This window comes from Brienomyrus brachyistius, chromosome 6 (genome assembly GCF_023856365.1).
Source record: "Brienomyrus brachyistius isolate T26 chromosome 6, BBRACH_0.4, whole genome shotgun sequence".
Lineage (NCBI taxonomy): Eukaryota > Metazoa > Chordata > Actinopteri > Osteoglossiformes > Mormyridae > Brienomyrus > Brienomyrus brachyistius.
Window position 1 is genome coordinate 11909372 of NC_064538.1, and position 22924 is coordinate 11932295.

General features: G+C 41.8%; 1 protein-coding gene across 3 annotated transcripts; it reads right to left on the reverse strand.

The window, feature by feature from the left end:
* Positions 1-337: 337 nt before the first annotated feature.
* Positions 338-22102, reverse strand: otud5a (OTU deubiquitinase 5a). 3 transcript variants are annotated; one of them, XM_049016718.1, is made up of 9 exons: positions 21287-22102; positions 19855-19948; positions 6636-6700; positions 6367-6523; positions 6014-6162; positions 2622-2807; positions 1522-1729; positions 1298-1414; positions 338-822 (listed from the first exon to the last, which is right to left on the reverse strand). In XM_049016718.1, the coding sequence occupies exons 1-9, from the start codon at positions 21842-21844 to the stop codon at positions 707-709; spliced, it is 1650 nt and encodes a 549-aa protein (XP_048872675.1). In that variant the 5' UTR covers positions 21845-22102; the 3' UTR covers positions 338-706. The 3 variants fall into 3 exon arrangements, with proteins under 3 accessions (XP_048872675.1, XP_048872676.1, XP_048872673.1); XM_049016719.1 differs by having other exon boundaries at positions 338-819; positions 2622-2810; XM_049016716.1 differs by having other exon boundaries at positions 2622-2810.
* Between the last annotated feature and the right edge of the window lie 822 nt (positions 22103-22924).

Genomic DNA, 22924 nt, shown 5'->3' on the forward strand with positions numbered 1-22924 from the left:
GATCCAATGTCTTGTATTCATTACACAGCAAGGTGTCCATCCATCCATCCATCGTTCCCCTTCCTAACTGCTTCTGCTGGTCAAGGTTGCCAGCAGATGCCGGAAGATTCCCAGCATACATGTCCTTAGACAGCAGGAGGAAATCAACAGTGAGCAGGCAGAAAAGTCATGGAGACTCCACATACACCAGCATAAATCATCACACGCCATTACAGCACATCATTTGTGGCAACGAACATACCATAGATGGCCTAATTCAGTAATTACATTGCACTTGATTATACCGGAGTATCATAAAGCATGGGGGGGATAGAACTCGACACACTACTTCTTCAGAAAGTTTTTTATTTTTTATTCCAAGAAAAAAAAAAAAAGTATTTTTCATTCCAAAAATGATAAAACAAAATTATATTAATCAATCATTAAGAAGATAAGTATGACATTATTACAATTTTTCTTTTTTTTAATTTTCTATGATGATGTTTGTGTTTATTTAAACATGCACCTAAATAAGTCCAATGGAGGCAAGGGGTTTATAATGGGGGAAGAGCTGGAGAGTATGATTATGATGATATTGTATAGGGAGGTGAGGAGAGGCAGGTATGGGGGCTGGGACAGGTGACTGGTGGGTACCATGATCGAGAAAACATTTGTTTCAGTTTTGTCTTTTTCCCCGTGGACATCGCCAGCGTCACCACCCCCACTATCAACTGCTGTCGGGAGACGGCTCTCTGTGTGTCGCGTTCTTTTTCATGCTGTCCAGGTATTCTTGTTGTGAGACAGCCAGGACGGAGGCCAGAATCTCATCATCTTCCCAGTCTGCTGTTGAAGTGATGCATTTGTAAACAAAATGTAAATCACAGGACAACATCTCTGAATGACATCTGCATAGCACCCTCTCCTATTGCCTTAGGATGCACTGAATTACAAGATGGGTCTGGCCTGTGTGGTTGAGATTTTTGTCAAACTGTCATTACTCATCAAATGCTCAATAAAAGCTTAAATGTACTATATGCTTTCTGGGTCCAAGCCCCTCACTCTGTTGATAGAATTTACAGATCAGGTGGTTGTCAAACAGAAAATACCATCTGTGTTCATTTTCATAACATAGCATACTAGTTTCAAGTTTCAGAAGCACATCTGATAACTTCATGACCCATATTCTGACCAATCATATCCCTTTTCCAGACCATGGCAATCACCGAAAACAGACTTAGAATCCATCTGAACAGTGGTGAATCTAAGCAAATAAATTAATGACAGCTCTGGGAACCATCCAGTCTCAGATGGCACTTACCAAATGCAGAAGGTGCCATTTCCTGCATGATAGCACGGTACTCCAACTCAGGATACAGGGACACTAAGGAAGACGAAGTGGCTCTGTCTGGGCCCACACAGGTCTGACTGCTAGGACCTGTAGAACACAGAAAACAAAACCAATCAAGCCCCCAGTTTAGGTGCAGTGTTTTGGGCAGATGTGCAGAGCGCATGCTGAATGGCACAGGTAGCTCAGTGGTCCACCTGGAGCACAGGGAGAAGGTGGTTTGGACAGCATGAGGGCAGCTCCGGCTGGGGAAGCGGGCTTGGTTGCTGTATCCGGGTGAGGAGGGTCTGGGTGTTCCGGCGAGGGGGCTGAACTGCGCTGGCGGGGAGAACGGGCACTCCACTCCTCAGGGCCACTAGATGCGGCTGCCGTCGCCGAGCTACAAGTGGCACTGGCCTTGCGTGGCTGACACCGGGGAAAAAAAAAAAAAAACAATGAAACAGGATGTTCTGGATAACCAGAGTGGGAACGACTGTTGGTGTGAGGAGGGGGGGGGGGGGGGGGGGGGAGTGAGGAGGGGAGGGAACACTGCGTCTCCTCTTTCATACACTCAGCAGATATGGCCTTTATGGGAAACTCAGTGATTAACAGCAGTGGAATAAGTCATGTTAGACTGAAGCTTATTCCAACAAGTTCTAAAACATCTTTAGTGATACACACATATTTTGGCCTTAGGTCATATTTTTTTACTTGGTACAGAAGGGGATTTCAGATAGAAATGAGGGAGGGCACGGGGCAGGATGATTCCAAGGGTCCCTGATTGACAGGGGCCCTAAAAATTTGTGACATAACTGCACAAGTCCGTGTTGGGGCCCAATGTGATATCCTTTCATAGGGGCTCAAAACATCTAGTGGTACCTCTGAATGTTAGAAACAAGAGGTAGAAGAGGTAGAAATATAAGACATTGTTACTGTCAAGAGGCCATTTATAGGAATTCATTAAGTTTCACTTTAGGCTGAAAGACAAATTTGGGGTCAAGGTGTCAAGATGCAAAGGTGTGAACGGTGAACCTAAGGCCCCATCTGAAAATTCCGGTGTTATCACACTGAACCCCCAAAAAATCTTCATTTAATAGAAAATAAAAACTGAAAGTTAACTGTGTATGGAGATTACCATGTACTGATCACAAATAATTATCGCTTTTTCCATTTCAAGGAAATGCCACATGAATCAAATGCTTCAGAGACCAGAGCAAAACCATTACCTGGGTAATACTGCTGTCAGTACTGCCACTTTGCTTCTGAAAGTAAGAAATGTTCTGGAGAATCCTACGGACTCAGTCTGGTGCCCTCTCACCTGTCGTGCCTGTTTCTCCTGGTCCTGAAGCCACTGCAAGTAAGATTCACGAGCCACTTGCTCTTCTATGGCCTCATTGGTGGCTTCCCAGTCTGTGGCCCTCTTCTTGTCCTCCAACATCTGTTGCTCAATCCAGGATTCTTCTGAGGTCTTTATAGCATTCTTCATTAGCAGCTGGTCAGCATACTGCTGGGAAGGAGGATAGGTGGTCATACAAAGGACGATGTTTACCTCCTTATGGGCAGGGGACAGGGTGCAGTGAGTGTACGTAAGGATACACCAGACATGCCTCAATAGATGTATTAACTGCAAACATTAAAAATACAGCTAAGGGCTAAATAAAAAAGAGAACTACATTCAAATACTTACAAAATGTGTATCACAGTAACTCAGTAGTTCAATGTAAGCTACTCTTAGCTTTAACATAGGGAGTAAGAACACACAGCCATATACCAGAGGACCTAGAATCATACCACTATTAGCAAATATGGCTAATAGTAAGAGGAAATTAATGATATCAGTCTGTGGCTATCAGGCCTGTGTGTCATGAGCTGTTGTGTTTGGTCAATGCCCGTGTGGGATAATCAACATCACATTACAGTTTCTACGTACACTGTCGTCTAGAAACAGGACTTTTCAGTATTGGTTTAAAGGCGGGAGGTAGAGCCAGCAGTCTGCTATAATCCAGCAACACTACACTGTACCCTTTCATTGCTGTTAATCACAGCTCAAGAAAAACAGATTCCTATCAACTTTCCATGAGAAATTTAAACAAACACACAAATTCTGACTCATTTTTGTAACAGATGGGGCTCTGACAGTGCCAAGAAAGAATACTGCAGTGTCAGTAATTGTTTCTTTTGGGTAGAATTCTGCAAATAGATAGATAGGTAGACTGATAGATACATAGGTAGACAGACAGACAGATATATGAGCAAACAAGCAAACACATAAATAAATGAATGGCCAGCCTTCAACAGATAAGATGGTTGGTGATACAATGCATAGATTTTCAGTGCGATATTAAACACTTAAGTACTTTGCCAATGGAGCTTCACCAAATGTCATAGTGAACAAACATGTTGATATTTCAAAGCACACTTACGGGGGGGGGGGGTTCATAAACGCAAAATAGAAGAACTGTTTATCAGCACCAGAGATCTCAATCAGAATGACACCCCCTCATTCTCAGCTCATCAAAAATCTGCATACTCCTTTAATACATAAGAAAGGAGCAGAGTTACAGACTTATTTATAAATATGGCAGGAGCATTTTTGCCTCTCTAGAAACCCCACAAGAAGTATCAATTCTGTTCTTTGAATCCTCTTGGGACCCCCAGACAGTCCACATTTTTGCTCTTCCCAGCTCTCGGTGAAATGTGGGCTGTCTGGCAGGGAGCAAAAACGTGGACCGTCTTGGGGTCCCTGAGGATCGGGTTGAGAAACACGGCAAAATGAGCCGCCCTGGTGAGGTTAGCATTTACTGTAATGGCGGCTTTTATAAGTTGTGTGTGACCATGGCTACTGAGCACTCAGACCCATGGTGGACAGAGTGTGTCCCAGCCAGAATGTAGCACACCTTTGCCCATTTCCAGGATCAGGGGCTCATGGGCACCCCACGCCAGAGAGTTCCCTGCCACGGGGGGTGTCTCTGCAGTTTATCCTGGCCGTCTGTGCTGTGTGCTCGCTGGCTAGGAGAGCTCCTTCGCAGAGCTGGCTGACCCCAGACAGGGAGTCTTGTTGTGCCAGCTGATGACAGCTACCACTGCGATGATAACGTCTGAGCCAGCAGCTTCAGACAATCTGCTTTTACTGGGCACTTGCCTGCTGGCATGCTCTTACCGCATAAGGGAGCTATTCTGAGCACTGGCCAGTCGCATTTTAGGCTTTTCCTTTCCACTAACTTTGGGGAATAACAAATACATATAATTACATGTGCATGAATGCTTCTTTATAACTGCTAGCAATAAAAATGATATTTAAATTATGAATAGAAATGCATTATTGTAGGAAAGTATAGCGTTTCTGTTTGAAATATTTAGGGGAAGACTGAAAGGGTAGAAACTAAGGAATCAATCAGTATTTTGTGAGTGATGGGCTCAGAAAGATCCTCACCTCACACCCTGTTTTAGCAAGAAAGCCATATATGTATATATACTGCTGGATTCCAGACACGCATGTGACACGCAAAGACTTCACAGGTGACAAGAGCGCCTGATGTAAACAGAAAGCATGAGATCCTATCGTCAGGAACCAGGGGAAGGATCCAGATGGAACTCTGAGTACAGCGTCACAGCATTCCCCCAGAAAGAGCGTAGGGGCGGATGACCCTCCGACTGATCTGCAGCTGTGGCTGAATGTTCATACCAAACCGATGCAAGGTGCTTCCAGGCCAAACATAACACGAGAGTGACTTAGACTTCAGGAACATCATCAATATTTACAGACATAACAACTACATATATAAGACAGTTTGAACAATTGCTTCATGTGGATAGAAGATTTTGCTGGTTTGCAAATGGATTCATAAAACAAGCAGAAAATACTTAAAATGCTGACTACACCACTTTTACATAATGAGGGGAAAAACCGACTTTATGAGTCTGGTGATTGTGGGTGCGCCGCTTCGCCCAATTCTAAAATCACTCAGGTTAATCTGACATGGAAGTCGAGCTTCTGGCAGGCCGACGAGCCGTTAGGGTGCATTGTCAGTGGGTCTCTCCAGTACAAATAAGACAGTGTGCTGCTATGAGGCGGCCCTTCAGAGTCAGGACAGTGTGGAATGTTTCTCCTGTGTGAGTGCAGCCCTGCTCCCTTTGATGTGCGCGTGTTTGAGATAGGGGACGCCCCGCCACGCTTCCAGCCCCTTCAGGCCTTTGAAGATCCAGTGCCACCTAATTCCTACTTTGCTTCTCTGCAAATAAAACTGAAGCCTAGAAACAGTGTCTGATTCTCAATGTGTTGACCAGGCCTCACCACGTTCCACAAATCACATGCCTGGATAGGCTCATGATCAGCCAATTAAAAGCCTCAGTGCCACTCACCGTTTTAATGTATTCCATCATTCGACATAGCCCTTTTGCACTATAACCCTTTTATGTAGGCAGCATGTGTGAGTGCAAGTATGCATGTGTGCATTGGGGCAGACCGAAATAGGAATGTGCCAGAGTTTAACAACATAGCGAAAGAAGCTGCACCACATGTGTGACACTAGGCTGAGAGCTGGACTGCCTAATTTCACATAATTTCATGGTCATAACGAATATATTGGAGTCATTTGCTCCACCATAATGATTAACAATGAAATTTCTCTGCTTGTCTTCAGAGATCTATGGAATCTGTATGTCATTATTTAATTTAAAAAAAGAGAAGCTCTGACTGAAGGCACCCACCCCTGGTTTGAAAGCTGGAAGCCCTAGACCAACTCCAATAGTGGCTTTGTTAGGGTTCACAACTGAATTGTAGTGAATGTTCCGATGGTAGCTAACTCTGATTGGCTCATCGTTGTTCTGGTGGATGCCATGGAACGTGTTGATTGGTTCTGAGAAGAAAACAGAAGAAAAAAAATTAATTTATAAATGTAATAAATGATTGCAGTATCTAAGTATGTGAATAAGAAGACAGAGCACGGCTGCCTTATAAATGCTAGTTACAACAAAGCACTCTGGTTTTTTGCCCTTATTAATGTTGAGTATCTTCCCTGCAAATCATGTGACCAACTAGCCATTCACTCAACGCTCCACACCTGTGCCATACTGGTAAACTTCTACAGGCCGGTTGTACATCTCCGCCATTGCCTGCATCTCAATGTGGTTCCCGTGACAGTTGTTTTTCCTCTTCCTGTTGATGTATGTGGTGAAGTCTTCAGTCACATAGTTTGAAAAGTAGTCTGCATTCTTCATCTGCAGTTGAAGGGCAATGAGTGAGGCTCCATCCAAACAGCGGTATGAAAGAAACTAACTACCATAATTCCGAAACCCCATTTCTGATAACCAATGTAGAGAGATGACTCACCAGGTAGTCCATACAGTGTTTTCGGACCACTTCATGCATATCTTGGTCTCCGTATACTTGATCAGCTGCAAAACACAAAAAAGATTAATTGCTTCAAGCAAAATCTGCAGTAACATGGAGGATTCTTTACTTATAGTCCAAGTCAGTCTGTTTTTTTTTTTCAAACAACAATCAAATGTGGAAACCCCTGGGAGATTTAAGTCACACACACATTCTTTTTTTCCCACTGAATGCACAAATTGGACTTTGCTAGCACAGTGGTCAGGGGACAGCAGGTGTGCAGGGACATTTTTATCCTCAAAGTAATGAAATTCAGTGCAAACTGGAGCTAAGTAAAGCTTCTTATAATTTTGCATGTTTCCAAAACTGAGTAGCAAGCAAATACAAACGGCACAATTTCCTAATTTTTTCAGTCAACCAAATAAATGATCCATTTGTGTAGGTACCAAATGTTTCAGAGTGCAGAGAGGGGGGATGCGCATAACTTGTCAGACTAACTTTTTGGCGGGCTCCAGACAGGCATGCACACACGCACGGGTTCCTCTGTTAGCCTGGGTGACAGAAACCACAGATGTAAACAGGGCCTACAGCGTTTTTCTGCTGGGGTACTACACCATACTAAGACTCCGCCTAACATGATATGCAAATGAGTCTCAAAACCAAAGTGTCTTCCAGAAAGTCACATGACACAGCGACTGAAATTCTGAGAAATTCTTAGTCAATTTCCTCTCTTGTGGTGTAACCCTGTAATGAGGACACATTTAGAGAAGAAAAAATGGCAAGAAACATGAACCCACGGGTGCTATTTTTTTCAGCTGCTGATGATTGTCATACTTCAATAGACTTTCAATAAAAATCCTAATAAAACCACCCATCCTACTGGGTCGCGGGGGGTCCACAAACAATGGGCAGGAGGCGGGGAACAACCCAGGATGGGGGACAGCCCATCACAGGGCACACTCACACACCAGTCACTCACACATGGACTCCTATGGAGCCCATCACAGGGCACAATCACACACATCATGCACACCTATGGGCAATGTAGTAACTCCGATTAGCCTCAGTCTTTGGATTGTCAGGGGTAACCAGAGTACCTGAAGGAAACCCCACGACGACATGGGTAGAACATGCAAACTCCCCAAGCGGAGACTCGAACCCAGGTCTCAGAGGTGTGAGGCAACAGTGCTAACCACTGCACCACCATGCCGCCCCCCTAATAAAACCAATTAAATCTAACAAATACTGAGACAGGATTCCTCTAAGCTGAGCAACACCATTTAACATCCCAAAGGACTTCTCCTTAGTACATACTTCCCTGCAGACTAGTGCCTCGACTACACTTAGACAAAGAATTTTCTAACTCTTTCAAAAACATTTTCATGCTATTTATAAATACACACTGCACCCTTGTAACGAGATATGTGGTATGGAAGACAGATGGATATTCATTATATAGTTATGCCACACCACAGATTCATTAATATTAATAACATATTAGTTAGCCTTTGAGAACTGCAAGCTGATCATGAGTCCCTTGCAAGATTAGCGACACATTTCAAGGGGCAGTATTTCAGGCGAAGGCCTTTTAACACAAGTCACCAGAGAGAGGTTTGCAAACAGCTGCCTCAGTAGTATCTGCAGCTCTTCTTTGAATTCTTAGTAAAGAGGAAACAGTCAGAAGTGCTGCTTTTAGAATGGGCCATCTTCGACCTACGATTTGGAAGCAAGATATGACCTACAGCAAAATGGGTGGTGTTTAAAAAGAAAGGTTTCACATCCTCGATTAAGACAGAGTAATGAAAAAAAACAACAGCAAGATGTGCATCAATGAAGGGATGTGGATTCCTTCTTGTGGGTGATGGATCAAAGGGATTGGTTTTTATTTTGTGTAATCAAATAAATGTTCTACAACATGGCCTACTGTAGGCATTTCATTTCACCTATCGTGAATAGTATCGTATAAAGATTTGTGTAACTGTTTTGTGTATCAAATCATATCGAAAACTAACTCAGAGGTTCTCTGATTCATGCGCTGGATTAACGGAATTTGATTAACACCACCAATAGACCCCATGGCGCAGAGAGATGCTTTGTGGGTTGTAGCTACTGCGTTTATTTCTTATTAGAACATGTCAGCATTCCACCCGTGTTTCTCCGTGCTGTTTCTATTTGACTGGGAGTCCCAAAGGTGAGGGTCTGTTTACCAGATATCAGAGCTTCATATTTGACAGCTAAGTAGGCGATGGTGGTTTCTCAGGAATTCCCCATTAGTAATTCACACAAGCGTGACTCAGTTTTCATCTACCCACTCTGATCTCTTCTTCTTATTCCTGAGCACACATCAAAACCTAGTAGTTCAGACCATGGTGAGTTTCACCGCTTGTCTAACATATTCACTATATACCATTCTTATACATTAGGAGACAGCCTATTAAATCTTTAGCTGAAACACTGAACGGGGACTCATTTTTCAGCAAAACTGAACATGGATACCTTCAATTGTCCCAATAAACTGCAGCAAAGTTTCTAATTAGAAAAGCTTATGCCTGACACATATGTACCCAATGGGAAAGAATGTTGAAAAAGTACAAAAAGATAAAGATTCACAAAGGGAAAGAGAAAAACCACAAGGTTGGCTGAGAATGAACTTCAAGCTACTCCGACAGCACGCAGGAGATGTACAAACCAGCACCGATAACTAGTACGCAGGTTTCTAAGAAAAGGGGATGGACCAAGCACAACTCTGAGGAACTGAGGGTGAGCAAGACGGCCTGTCTGAACCTGATAAACCTTATCAGCACAAGGCAGGCTAAAGACAAAAGCTGGGATGAGCACCATCTGGAGCAGCGGTTTGACCGGGCTGCAGGTCTGCCCTTCTCTGTCTGGGCCGAAACCAGCCCAGCTATCAGTGTGTGTGCATTAGTCATATTGATCTCCCTTAATACTCCATTCATTTTTTTCTATAACTGTGGATACTGTGCCATATCACCTTGCCGCCACATGAAGAACTGCAGTGCCCTGAACAATGCCACGCGTTGAAGCCTCTCCATGATGAATCCCATGCCACTCCCCATAGACGTTATTAACAAGTAGCCAGTTTTTCTGTTGTGGGTGCTCTATATACACAAATGTAATAGTTATTCAATAATCTCCTATCACTGATCATTTGAGTCAATATGATTAAATCACATAGCAACACTGTTCCCTACACATCAACTAGACACCAATGGGCTGTTCTACTCTTAACCTTGGTGTATCAGCTAACCTTTTGAAATACTGACAACTGGCAAGTTCAGGACTAAGAATAAGACGGCTAAACATCATTTAGTCTAACCTTATAGCCCCCCCCCCCCCCAAAGGAAAAAAAATAAATAAAATAGGCTTAATTGGGAGCTGAACACGGAACCAGCAACTCACACGGACTGCAGAAACTTTTTAGGAGGGATATTCATTGAGAAATGTTAAGAAACCAGTAACGGACATTACAAAAGGCCCGGCATGCCGTCTGCCATGAATTTATGCAATGCAAATGCATGGATCCTTGTCCCTTAATCAGGAAGGTGACCTAAGAAACTGGGTAAAAAGTTACACCTAAGTTGCCTAAGACACATTTCCAGCCTAAGATTAGGTGCCAGTGGAGGTGACCTCCACCATTTCTCAGCCAAGGCCCAGACTGCTGCCTTTCCTTATGGGGAGTGTCGCACTGCTGTTGCAACCTCGTCAGCCCAGTGTAGCAGACCGTCTGCAGTTTTTAGGCCAAAGGGAAGCGCCACATGATGTCTGGAGTGCTATGGCAGAAGCTCCGCTCACATCTCAACAGCCATGAAGGTTATTTCAAAACACAGTACAAAAAGATATACTTTAAAACTGTACCATTTGCTTTTCACACCCTGAACAAAATGACATACAACATATAAAAAATGAGGCATGTTTTTGGCAAAAAAAATAAAAAATACCCGAGAAAAGATTTTTTTACACTATAATCACTATTAATCTAAAAATATTCTTGAAGATAAAATTGAACACAGTGAATCATCGTCATGCTGTCCTGGAGCTCTCAGATAAACCCAAGTACAACCCAGAGAATATCGAACGGGAAGGGAAACAAATCAACCAGGAACCTGGTGTCACAAGTGAATGATGACCTTCAAAACTGTCTTTTGCAAGATGGTTACAAACCTGCCCCGAGAGTTACCAGAACATTCAGAATTCCCACAAGCTACTGTATATATCCGCATGACAATGATTTTAATTTGAATGGTGAGTTATAGTTAGATGAGAGTATAACTCTACTGAGTTAGAATAATGTTTATTAGCTGTACAGTGAATTTAGTTTTTCGCACACATGTGCACACATGACTTTTGTTTTCATGCTGTCTGGCATGGAGAAGAATAGAAAACATGGAATCATGAACATCAGGAAGTTCTTAAATAAATGCTTTCTCAAAAACGATGTTTGCCGCCCATGAGACATGAATGTCAAAATCAAAATCAGAAAATGAACTAATCCCGGGACATCCATTCATTTATCAATTTTCTGTAATGGCTTATCCTGTTCAGGGTCGCGGGGGGTCCACAGAACATCATGGAGGCTACAGGCACAAGGCAGGGAACAGCCCAGGATGGGGCACTAATCCATCGAATCCCTGGACAAGAAACCAAACATTTGTGATTCAGACAGGAAAGCTATAAACTGCACATTAGGCTTGTGTGATTATTATCAGTAATCAACAATAACAGATAAGTAACCCAGTGTCAATACCTGACCGTGACTGACCAACGATTATCGCCTGCTGGGGAAGTAGGCATAGGCCACACACAAAGCAAGATAAAGATTCTGACATAGTTTAAAATAAAAAAGGCTTATTTACAGTGAGTGCTACTTCTTACGATTTGTATAAAGTGTTATGTGAGCTACTCATTGGGTCTCTGCAAGCTATCGCCGTCCACTACTTTGAAGTTTGTGCTAAATTTATTTATTCACAATCAACTTTTCCACAGAGACTAAAAAGTAGGGTGTAATGGTGCACAAAAATCACAGTTTGGTATGTACCTCAGTATCGAAGTAATGGTTCAGCACGTTTTCGGTACAGCCAGGGTATAAGAAACCAAACGTGAAATGCTTTTTTCCTTCATTAAACAGTGGCTTACTGAACAAGGTATGATTATTCTTCTTAAATAAGAAGTCAATACTGCTGCAGCCTACCAATAAAAAACTAAAACGTACCTTAAATGAAATCAAAATAAACAAGTAAATAAAAACAAAATAAATACCCATTAAGGCGCACATTTAGTTAATTTTCTATCTGATCTGTATTGCATTCACATCAGTAGCTTTCAGCTTCATATTTGAACTGTGCAACACAAATACTGTCTCAAAAAAATACAAAGCATAACAAAATAAACTAAGCACTTTAAGAAATACGTCACATTAGGACGTACGCGCAGATGTGTAGCAGCATGGCTTCATCCTCCCCTTTACATATGCGTACCGAACGCGTACCGTTACGCTCCTACTAAAAAGCTATGCAGCGGTACTCCGCTAATCAGCAAGTTGTGATGCATATAACGTAATGATGAACAAAAAAATTCCCTTGTTTCACAAAAGATCCAAGAAAGCCATGTTTTACTGTTAACATATCAGGCCAAAGGCCATTGCAAGATGTTGAGAGGTGGCAATGTACACAGAGCTTTACCACGGTCCAGTATTGTGGCCTGAATAGGAGCACTGGGTCTGCCGGAATGCAGAATGCAGCACAGTCCAAGCAGTCGGTACCATGGGACTTCAACACAGCGCATGGCATTGCCATCATACCAGGCGACTCCAAAAAAGGAGAAAAAAGAAAAAAAGTTTAAAAAATAATAAGAAAACACAAAGACACGTAAACAAAATGTTATCTGACGAGTGACATCACAGAATAGATACAGAAAAAGCACAGAAAAGATTGCAGAAATTCTAAAGAAATTCCACCTTCTCAAGGAGAGAGGGAAATATCAGCATGTGGTTTGAGATGAGCTATAATTGTGTTCATTTTTCTGTCTGGATTTTTCTTGTATCACTTTGGACTGAAGGCGCTAAACCCAAACTGGAAGACACACCCCTCTCTCAGTCTATTCAACAGGATTTGTCAGTGTTAAGGCAATGCAGTTCCTTGCAATCTGAAAACTGCCCACCAGACTATGCCCAGGCTTCTCCATGTGCTCTCCTGCAGTCTGTAAAGTTTAGAGAGGGCAAGAGCAGCAAATTGACAAGTGTACTTGTGGGAATGCACGAGTGGGGGAGAGCCATCCAGACTGATCGCGTGGGCCTGCTGACTTGTCCAGCATAGATGGGTCAGGATGTTAGCCACCAATCCCCTTTCTGGACTTTTCTGGACAATGTCAAAAATGTGCAAAGCTCAACCTGCTAACACAGGATTCTAAACACAGATCCCTAATGTACAGAATGCTTAGGAGTTAATTTAAAAGAGATCAGATGTACTTTTAAGCCCTACAAAAACTGAAAAAAAGATGATGTACCGCTAGACAAACTGAGAATGGTGTGAAATGCCACCTGACAGGTGTATGCTTTTAGTTAGATTTCATTTTTAATTCCGGTAGAGTACCTGCAATGAGACAGGAGTAACAGCAGGCACTACAGCTAAATGAAACGAAGTGGAAACACTTCAGTGATAAATTCCTACTGTGCAAGACTCTATTCATGAGGGTGCAGTGTTAGGTAAAGGGTGGTTTGTGTGAACAAATCCCTCCTACTGCCAAACCCTGATATAAGCACTATCCTCCTTGCGGTAAATGCTCACAGATTTTCCCCAAACTCAGTGTTTGTGTGCATGACCTGTAATTATAATAATTAAAGTTTTCTATGGCTGTAACACAGAGATTCCCTTCAGAGGGGAAGTTTCCATAAGGGAGCATTTCCATGAAATGAGGCAGGGAACGGTAGCTAAGCAGACACAAGGGTAAATAGCCTGTGCGCCTCCCAGTCGCTGCTTCAGCAGAGAAGAAAGCCCGCAGTGTGCGTCCCACTCCAGACAGGATCAGAAAAACTCACACAGAACTCACAGCCAAAAAAAGGTGACACCAGTTTTCAGTTGACTCAAAACTGCATAACTACCTCTACAAGTGAGTAAAATGAGTACAAATTACCTACTAATGATAAAGAAACGACATCAGATACAAGCTGCATTTTTCAGCACACACCGCTTCCTTGCTGACTAATTTGCTTTCCACGGAATATTTTTCCTTCAGTAAGACATGGATAGTAGTATGGCGTATAAAACAGACTCCACACTCCATTGAAATAAATGACGACTGACCAGTAAATAGTTAAAGAAAGCAAACCAATGCTGAAAACCAGTCCAGTAAATACTACAGACCAGCAACTGCACAGAATACGCACAGAATGGCACCAAAATGCAAGTCTTATGCTGGAAAACTCAGCAAACCAGTTCAACAAGGAGAACTGAGAGGGAATATGGAAAACATGCTGAAGCAGCCATAAAGCCACCGGCCATCGGGGAGTATGTAACCAGGCCTTATGTAGCATACAGCATCCATGGGTGACTACACAGCCACACTAGCGAAAAGCTAGAAAGTCACCATGTTATAAATAAAACGTTAAAGATTATAAAAACGTGTTACACTTCTCATTCGTAAGCATTTTATCATGGGCAATAAGCCCTCAAATGATTTGCACCAAACGAGACCCACAAAATCCTTTGCTGGAGAAAATCAATTTGACCGTTCTTTGACCTACCAAAATTCAATGACTATAGACATGGTCGCATAAGAGGTGACCCATCAGGAAAAAACTATACTGAACAGATCAATGAAGGCAGCTTCCTTGTATGAAGGACATGACTTAAGGAGCCACGTTCAATATGACTGGAATGACCAGAGAGTAAGAGCGGCCGTAACAACCTAACTACTGCTACTGTACTTGTTAGAATATGAACCCAACTTCAGTTAAAGCAACAACATCAGCTCTAATTTGCTTCTCCAAATAATGGACTAGCAAATTTCAACCAATTTTCATAATAACTGATTTGTGTAGTATAAGCTATATTTATAAATGTACATAAGGGGAAAATTTTTATCAAATAAAATCAGAAATTTGTTCTGCACAGTATAATGACCATGCTACTAAGACTAATTTGAACAGCACAAAAAGTTTCACTTTACAAACTGATCCAGAAGCGACCAAGACCCCTACTGCAGTATTAGCCAGCAGTTCTCAGTTGTGCTGTCCAAAAACATATTCTTGGCCATAGCAACAACATATAATTAAGCTAAATATGCTTGTTTATGTAAGGGTTAATGCAAGACAAGCCGTGCATTATAAGTTTTCGAACCACCCAACGTGCAGTGCATTTAAAAATCTATAATGCATGGCTTAGAGTGCCTTACCCTGCTTATACCACAGTTACTACACATTTGGCTTACAAGTTTGTAGCATAACATGTTATTTTCACGTTTTTAAGTCAAAAGAACACTTTAATATAACTACTTTCTTCCGCCAATGATTAAACATTTTGCTTAGGCAAGATGACCCAAGTCACTGTTGTTAATTTGAAAAGTGCCAGTTGCCAAGACCATAAATGAGTCATTAGTTCAAAATTGCTCATTAATGGTCTTTTTCGCTTGCAGAGTGTCTTCACAGGAATGTCCAAATTGGCCTTTGCCCTTTTTCAAAAGGAGTTGTTTGCTGTGTACATGTTCAAACAAAGGGAAAAACCTATATTTAGCATTGTTGTTTTGTTTTTATAGTTTCCATTTATTTCAAATTGCATTCAGAAATTTTAAGTAACTTTACTTAAAATTAAAGGTGGTAATAGCACATTGATTTACCACCGTGACTTGCCTGGTGGGTACTACTTGCGTGGGTTACACAAATCCTTCTAACCAATCAGATTTGAGAATTCACCAGTGCCATGGTGGAGGGGGGGGCTTACCCCAGGTTCACAGCAGGGGTACTCCCTAGATAGGATGCCAGCCCATCGCAGAGCACATTTGCTATGTGCAATTCTTGTTTACTGGGAAGAAACCAAGGTAGCAGAATGATATCTGCTCAACATATGTAGAACATGCACATACACGAAGCGGGGATTCAAACCCACACCCTGAAGGTAAAAAAACAACAAAGCTACCAGGACAGTCAGAAATGGGAAGAAGCTGGACTTTAAATGTATGCCAATGTATGGAGTTAAGGGCTTGCTCAAAGGCCCAATAATGAAAAAACTCGATCAACCACAGGATTTGACCCAGTAACCTTCTGATCACAAACAGAGTCCAGCCCTGATACACACACCATCCCTGTCTGTTCACATCTTGACAATACTGTCATCATAGATATGCATTTATTTTAAGCAAACAGTACAATCTCAGTTTGCGCATTCCAATAATTGTGTTCCATCATTTTGTTAGATCATTGATGTTATTCAACTCACAGCTTTGCACAGCAGTGAAATGTTATAGGCATAGAGTTAAGCCAAGCCAGAACATGTCAGACAGACACAACTGTAACTACCACTGCTGTGGTCTGAGCCAGATGTACTCAGAGGACACGTGCCACTGTACAGACACTGCAAATTATCTAAGCGCATTGAGCCCAATCTTCTCTACAGATGCATGACAGCTTTTAGCACATTTTAAATAAGTTTTTAATAGGTTTCCCAATGTTTGTTGGGAAGTTCATTTCATAGGGAACTTATTTTCAATTGATGACAGCAACATTGCTTTGCAGAGGCATCTACCAAGTCTACAACCCTGTTTCCAAATCATATAAACTCATGTTTGTTTATTTTTTAAAATAAATATGGGTTTACATTATTTGCAAAGCATCACATTCTGTTTTTATTTACATTTTACGCGGCGTCCCATCATTTTTGGAAACGGGGTTGTATTTGCATACTTTACACCTGCAGTTTTCTCCCCAAATGAACAAGACTCAGTTCAGTGGGTGGAGGGAAAAATCCTGAGCAAGACTAGAAATAAACAGCCCGTTTCGTTTCCTGCAAGCATAACATTTGCGCTCTGGGTCCTTCACTCATACTAGACCAGTAGGCTTAGTGACAAGCAAAGTCAAAAGCTAGCACAACACAAAGCATAGTAGAAGTCAGATGTGCTTCATAGGACAGTTTTAAAACCAGAGTTTAAGGTCAAAATGTTTTCATAGATAGATGAGTACATTTCAAAACAAATGTACGTTTGTGAAAACTGACTGTTTGCAAAGACACTGTGGAAAAGGCACAGGCAATTTATAACGTACTGAGTTTACTCATGAGGTCTGGCCACCGCTAAAGCCACAGACGAACCACTGACAAAGGGCTAACCACAAAGAAGTGCTTTCAAAGCAGACAGGAGGAGCTTACTGGAACTGGTGATGCCCCGCCTCTATGTCAACCAGTACCCCAACCCACATCCCCCCGACAGTCTGTATCAATTCACTTTTTCTGCCAATGACCCCAGTGACACCTTCTTTCAAGAAATGGAAAAAAAAACAGCTTGCATGTCAATCACAGTAAAATAGAAAATTGATAGAACATTCTGTGGATCATCAGCTTATTTCTAAGAATTAGAAATAAACTCCACCCTCAGGACAAGTGAAAAAAAAAAGATGATTTTCTGGAAATTTTCAGATATGTGGTCTTCCACACGGCTGCCACCATTGCACTCAATGTTATACGCATATGCCAAAGAGCAACCTTTAAGTCAGAATAAAAGTAAGAAAATTAAGATTATTACAATATACACTATACGTTCATGCTGTTCAACGGGATATACCAATATAAATTCCCATTTTTTCTTTGAATTCCTTGTATAATTCTGTGACACATGGAGGGAACAGAACAGCTTTTCATGGGATGGCCATCATTTCTATTGTCGAATTATGAATTATGCTGATTTATAACCTTAATCTCAGTTCTATACAATATGTCACTGGTATCCCTGAGCACATGGCAACACACGGAGCTTAATTGCATGCATAACAATCAATCACTGACTTCACTTCATCTTACTTCTTATGTACTTTTACTCTTCATGAGCAGATTAAGAGTGAAACATTTAAATGTTTTCCACACCCATTTTTTTTATACCATGGGCCTGTCGTTCCCACGACTTCACTGTCCGTTACTTCCCCAAATGTGAAGGCACATCGCACTACTCATCACGACCAGCCTGCACACTGCAGGTGCGTGTGGATCCCCTACGAGTTTTTAGTAAGAGATCCGAGATTCCATAAACCGTTACAGCCTTCTGTGGAAACAACGTCAGTCATGTCAGGACAGGGCTTCCGCTAACTGCATGCTAACGGCATAACCCTAGACTGCATAGCACTTTGAGTCCGGGGAGCAGGCCAGCACAATCTAAGCTACACAGGACCCTCATCTTTAATGTTCATCCTTTTTGTCTTGTTTTTCCCATGCTATTGTGATTCTTTGCTGTGTCTTTTTCATACAGACAAAGACCAAACTCATCACAAAATAAAAACAAAAAATAACCACTCAGCTACATTAAATAGCCTATTCTTATAAATTTGGCAAAGGCTCGTATAACCTTCTGGAGCCAGTACGAATTATTTGAAAACATCTGCTTGAAATATTTCGCTTTGCACGGCAGATGATGGGAAAGTTTCTGAAAGGGAAAAACCTTACTAGCTCATTGTTTTTGATGTGTGACAGAAACACTAGTAACTGGAGTAAACAGTTGCTGAGAAAGGAAGGGTAAGTCCCAGGCAGGACCCACGGCCTCCAGGGGGCCTCTCGAACTTTATTCACCTCAGTGTTATTCGCACACCTCCATTCAGCCACATATCTCCAAACCAATACACCCACACCTGAATACATAAAAACCAAAGCAAAACAGAAAAAATACCACAACATAATTACAGATTTTTCACCAAATGATTATTCACCAACAAAAAAAAATGTAAGAACAGGATGAATATGCAGGCTGAAATGCAATGCCTTCCTGGGTGAAAGGGCAGTTATCACACTTAGGCCTGTATAATTACACAGTATTCCTGATACATGCTCCGGACCCTAAGTGCATGTTTAAGCTGACAAAAAAACCTGTCATACCACAAGCCTCTAAGTTTATTCAAATATATTTATATATACAGGAAATAGGGAATTTCACTGAAGAAACATCCTTTCACAAAAGGAAAGCTCGCTTCTGCAATCACAGAACACGGCACCAGGTGAATTCTGCCATCTAGAGTCAGGACATGGTAATACATGCGATCCACTTTTCACACCCACTGTGAAATGTATATGCATAATGTACTTCAAATACACTTCATAATATATTTGGTACTACTTTACAATAAGACTATCCTCAAATGGTTTATGAATAGCTTATAATAAGGTTATTAATTAGGTTGTAACACTTTGTAAATCATTAACAGACAATTATAAACAAGTTATAATAGTCTTTTTTATTAATAATGCGTACTACCATTTAAGTGACAAAACGGAGTCTTTTTGTAAAGTGATATCGCATATTTCTTTTGGGGGGGGGGGGGAATGAGATCAGACAAATATTCAGTGCCTTCAAAAAGTCCCTTTGAGAAACTTCTAGAACAGTGCCATCTACAGTAGACTCTGTGTAATTGTACCAATCTCAAATCAGAAAGGACACTAAAAGAAAGCTGATAAAGCTTCATAGAATTCAGTGCCAGTCTTGCCCTTTAGGAAAGCCAAGATCACAGCATGACACATGGAACACGTTCAAGCATCATAAAAGGTTTTGAACACGTCATTCTTTTTTCATTCTCAGATTTAATTCTGATAATCCAATGAATGAATGAAAGCCTTGTGAAGTGAAAATTAGAAATGTCGTTACAAATTGCTACGTGTCATTAGAAATAGATAAGAAATAAATAGCAATGAAAAAGCAAGCAGTACTGCACAGAAACAGGTTAACTTGGCAAACTTAAAGGAAGCTTTCGGTCTGACAAAGGCTTCAGCAAAGGCCTTTGACTAATATATAGGTGTACTCTATAATGATATTCACTTTTTCTGACTGAAAACAAATACAAACATTAAATGGCAAATGACAATCTTCACTGGCAGTTCATTCATACTTGTGGCAGGACTCCAGCAGAAAGGTACCAGACATATATGGAAGAGTATAACTGAGGAGCAACTTTGTAACCATATCGGACATGGGATTACTGGAACCAGTGCTGGAGGTAATGTGAAAACTATCCACCCACCAACTGCTCTGAAGAGGCACGCTCCGTCTTCCTTCATCTTCTTTATAACAAACCCTTTCTTTTCCCCGAGGGTTTTCTCGAACCAGTGTTCCTGCTGTTGGAAACAAACACACACGCAAACAAAAATTAATGGGAAAGGCTACACCTTGTGCATTCCACTGGAATTGGAGATCAGAGCTCAGTCCAGTGGAACTCCCCCTTGCAAGTTTCGCGTTACTCTCATGCAGACTTCATTCATTATACTGAAAGCACTTTACACCTGCCACATAAAACAAACCATTAAGTCAGATCCAGCTAGTGTAGCATTTCAGTCTTCAACAAATGCAATAAATCAAATTTTACAGCATATTTCAAGGTAATTCAGTCTTCATTTATTACGCTTTTCTTTCAGTGTTCCAATAATTAAGCACTGCCGAACACATCTACATATCTGATGCACATCACAAATGCACTTTGGTGAAATGAAATGTGTACCTGCTGTAGCAAAGGGATGCAGACTAACAGATTATGTGGAAAACCAGTGGTATCTTTTGTTTGAACATTCAAATGAAAGGCTGCTGCAAATGGTCCACATCAAATGTTTTAAAACCCTTCCATTGCCAGCTGGCAGCTACCAGTAAGCATGTGAGAGGTTACTACATTAAATTTTTCTTCACTCAAAGTTAATCTTGATTTGAAATAAAACCATCTACTACCTGCTTAAACCACAAGCAGCCTGACTACTGTTTGCTAATATAGTCCAGTAGAAAGTTATTGCCTTTAACCAGTAAGCCTGTATTAGTAAATTAAACAGTCATTAAACAAGACAGCACATGGGCAATCCCAGTTCTTTAGTGAAATAATTATACTTGGAACAAGAAGTCTAGATAACCTAATGTCTGCAAAATCTTCTCAATCACTAATGGTCTAGAAATTGACTATTTCATATATGCTCATGGACAGCAGCTATTAAAACTGACCATCTACTGTATGCAGTGCTTCCTCATTTGCTAAAAATCCTGTATGGCTACAGGGGAAGAAGATTCTCATCATTACAAACAGTAAGAAATATTCAGCCACATGCATTGGTGCATCCCAAGTGGAAGGCAAAGCCTGGGATGGCTGATGTGTTATATAAAAAAACAACAACAAAATGCACCAGCTTACACCATATTTTATAAATGATAAGATCAACTGATATATGCAAGTTACTTATAATTCCTCAGTGAAAGCAAGTTTGTGACGTTTATTTCAGAAATGTGCAATATCTGAGGTTATACAAATACCTAATTCCAATGAAAAACAAAGAAAACATTTTCATCAATGTAAAAAGTATAGTTTTATTCTATTTCTAAGCTGTCAGTGGTACACTAGGCAGAAAGGTAGCTGGTAGTTCTGGTGATGTGAGACAGAGGGATCATTCGTATTTTTTTTCGCGTTATTCCCATATTACCTGCTCGACAGTCGCGGGGTCCATGGACTGCAGCCTGGAAGCATTCTCATATTCGTCCTCGCTGTTGTAGCCGGCTCCTTCCTCCGGGTCAGGACTAGTACCGCTACCACCTCCTCCGGCAACTCCAACCGCTCCTCCACCAGCTACCCCCCCAGCACAAGGCGCCTGTCGCCTCCTCTTACTGAGGCCGGGTCCGGAGCAACAACTTCCGATGCCGCCGCCGCAGCCAACACCGGCTGACAGTTCCCCGCGTACCCCTGCGACGCAAGCCACCCCACCGCTTCCACCTCCGTCTCCTGGGCCGGCAGGAGAACCAGATCCTACTGGCGGAGGGGAGGCCTGCTGCGGCCGGGAGCTTGCTTCGTTTCGCCTGTCTTCCCTTGACGAGGGTGGTGCGGCCTGGTACGGCCAGGGTGGCGGGGACGCTCTAGGCCTTGCTCCTGCCCGACCTCCGTGTGAATGTTGGTGAGGGTCGGAACCGCTCCTCCGGTCAGTCTCGTCTGGGTGGTCCGACACTCCGACTGTCGAGCTCGGTTTTTTCTTCGGAAGAATCGTCATGGTTATGTCTGTTATTAGGGAGGGGGGTCAGAGGGATGACGATTCCTCCTTTCAACGAATGTTTTGCGTGTGTCGTGTTTGCGATAATCCCTTCTTAAGTATCGTCTGCTATTTATGAAACCAGTAAGGAGCATTTATTGTAGTTGTTCGCATTCGCCGTGAGCTCTGATGCCCAGAGAACAAAAACAAACCGTCTCCCTCTTCCCGTCCTCCTGCCTTTCCAGTTTCCCCAAAACATCAACACAGACCTGACAAGGCGCTGACGTCACTTCCGTCTGTCCGCAATTTCGGCCCGGCTGTCATTCTGCCTAGCAACCGGGCAACATCAGGGTGCAAGGAGAGCTTCAGTGACTGCACTTTCACAGCTAACATTTTTACCAGAATCCCGCGATGTAAATATACGTGTAAGACGAGCAGATTTAAAACATGGAGAGAACGCAAAACCATTGACTCAAACGCAGCGGCGAGGCAGGAGAGGAGGATAGAGGTGGGCTGGGCGTTAATAGTGCCTTAGCATCCGATTTGGTGCACGCAACAAACAAGGTTCCTACCACAAGGAGCTAACCAACAAAATCAATAATTTGTCCACAATAAAATGAAATGGAAATTGTTTTCCTATAGCATGAAATCGCTAATGCTAATGCGAATTTTTCTTAGTGTCTTTTAAGAATTGAGAAGTCCAGAAACCGCTGAAAACGCTTCCTGAATATAACCGTTTTGATTACTGTATGTCAGTCCTTTTGTTGTGCTTGACGTGAAAGCGACGTATATCGTTGTTATATATTTCTTGGATTTACAGATATGAATTCGGTGTAATATGGGAAGTCCTCTTGTAACAGTCACGAAATATGTAATAGATTAATACTTTTGAAATTGTTCACTCATCTACCGAATAAACAAGAAATAAATGCACATATCGTTAATGGGGAAGTTAGGTTTTACATAATACTTTCTAGTGTGTGTGTATTTGACGAATTTATTTGGCTCTTCGTGCTATTGGGTCATAAGAAACGTACTTGTGCCTAATATAATTGTACTGAAATCTGCATAATACTGTGTTCATGACTAGTAGTGAAATAA

Coding starts and splice junctions, on each gene's coding strand:
- otud5a (XM_049016716.1), bottom strand. CDS start 21,844: ATGACGATTCTTCCGAAGAAAAAACCGAGCTCGACAGTCGGAGTGTCG. Junction 19,949..21,286: donor ACCCCGCGACTGTCGAGCAG/GTAATATGGGAA, acceptor TGTTTCCAACAG/CAGGAACACTGGTTCGAGAA. Junction 6,524..6,635: donor AACACTGTATGGACTACCTG/GTGAGTCATCTC, acceptor CTTCAACTGCAG/ATGAAGAATGCAGACTACTT.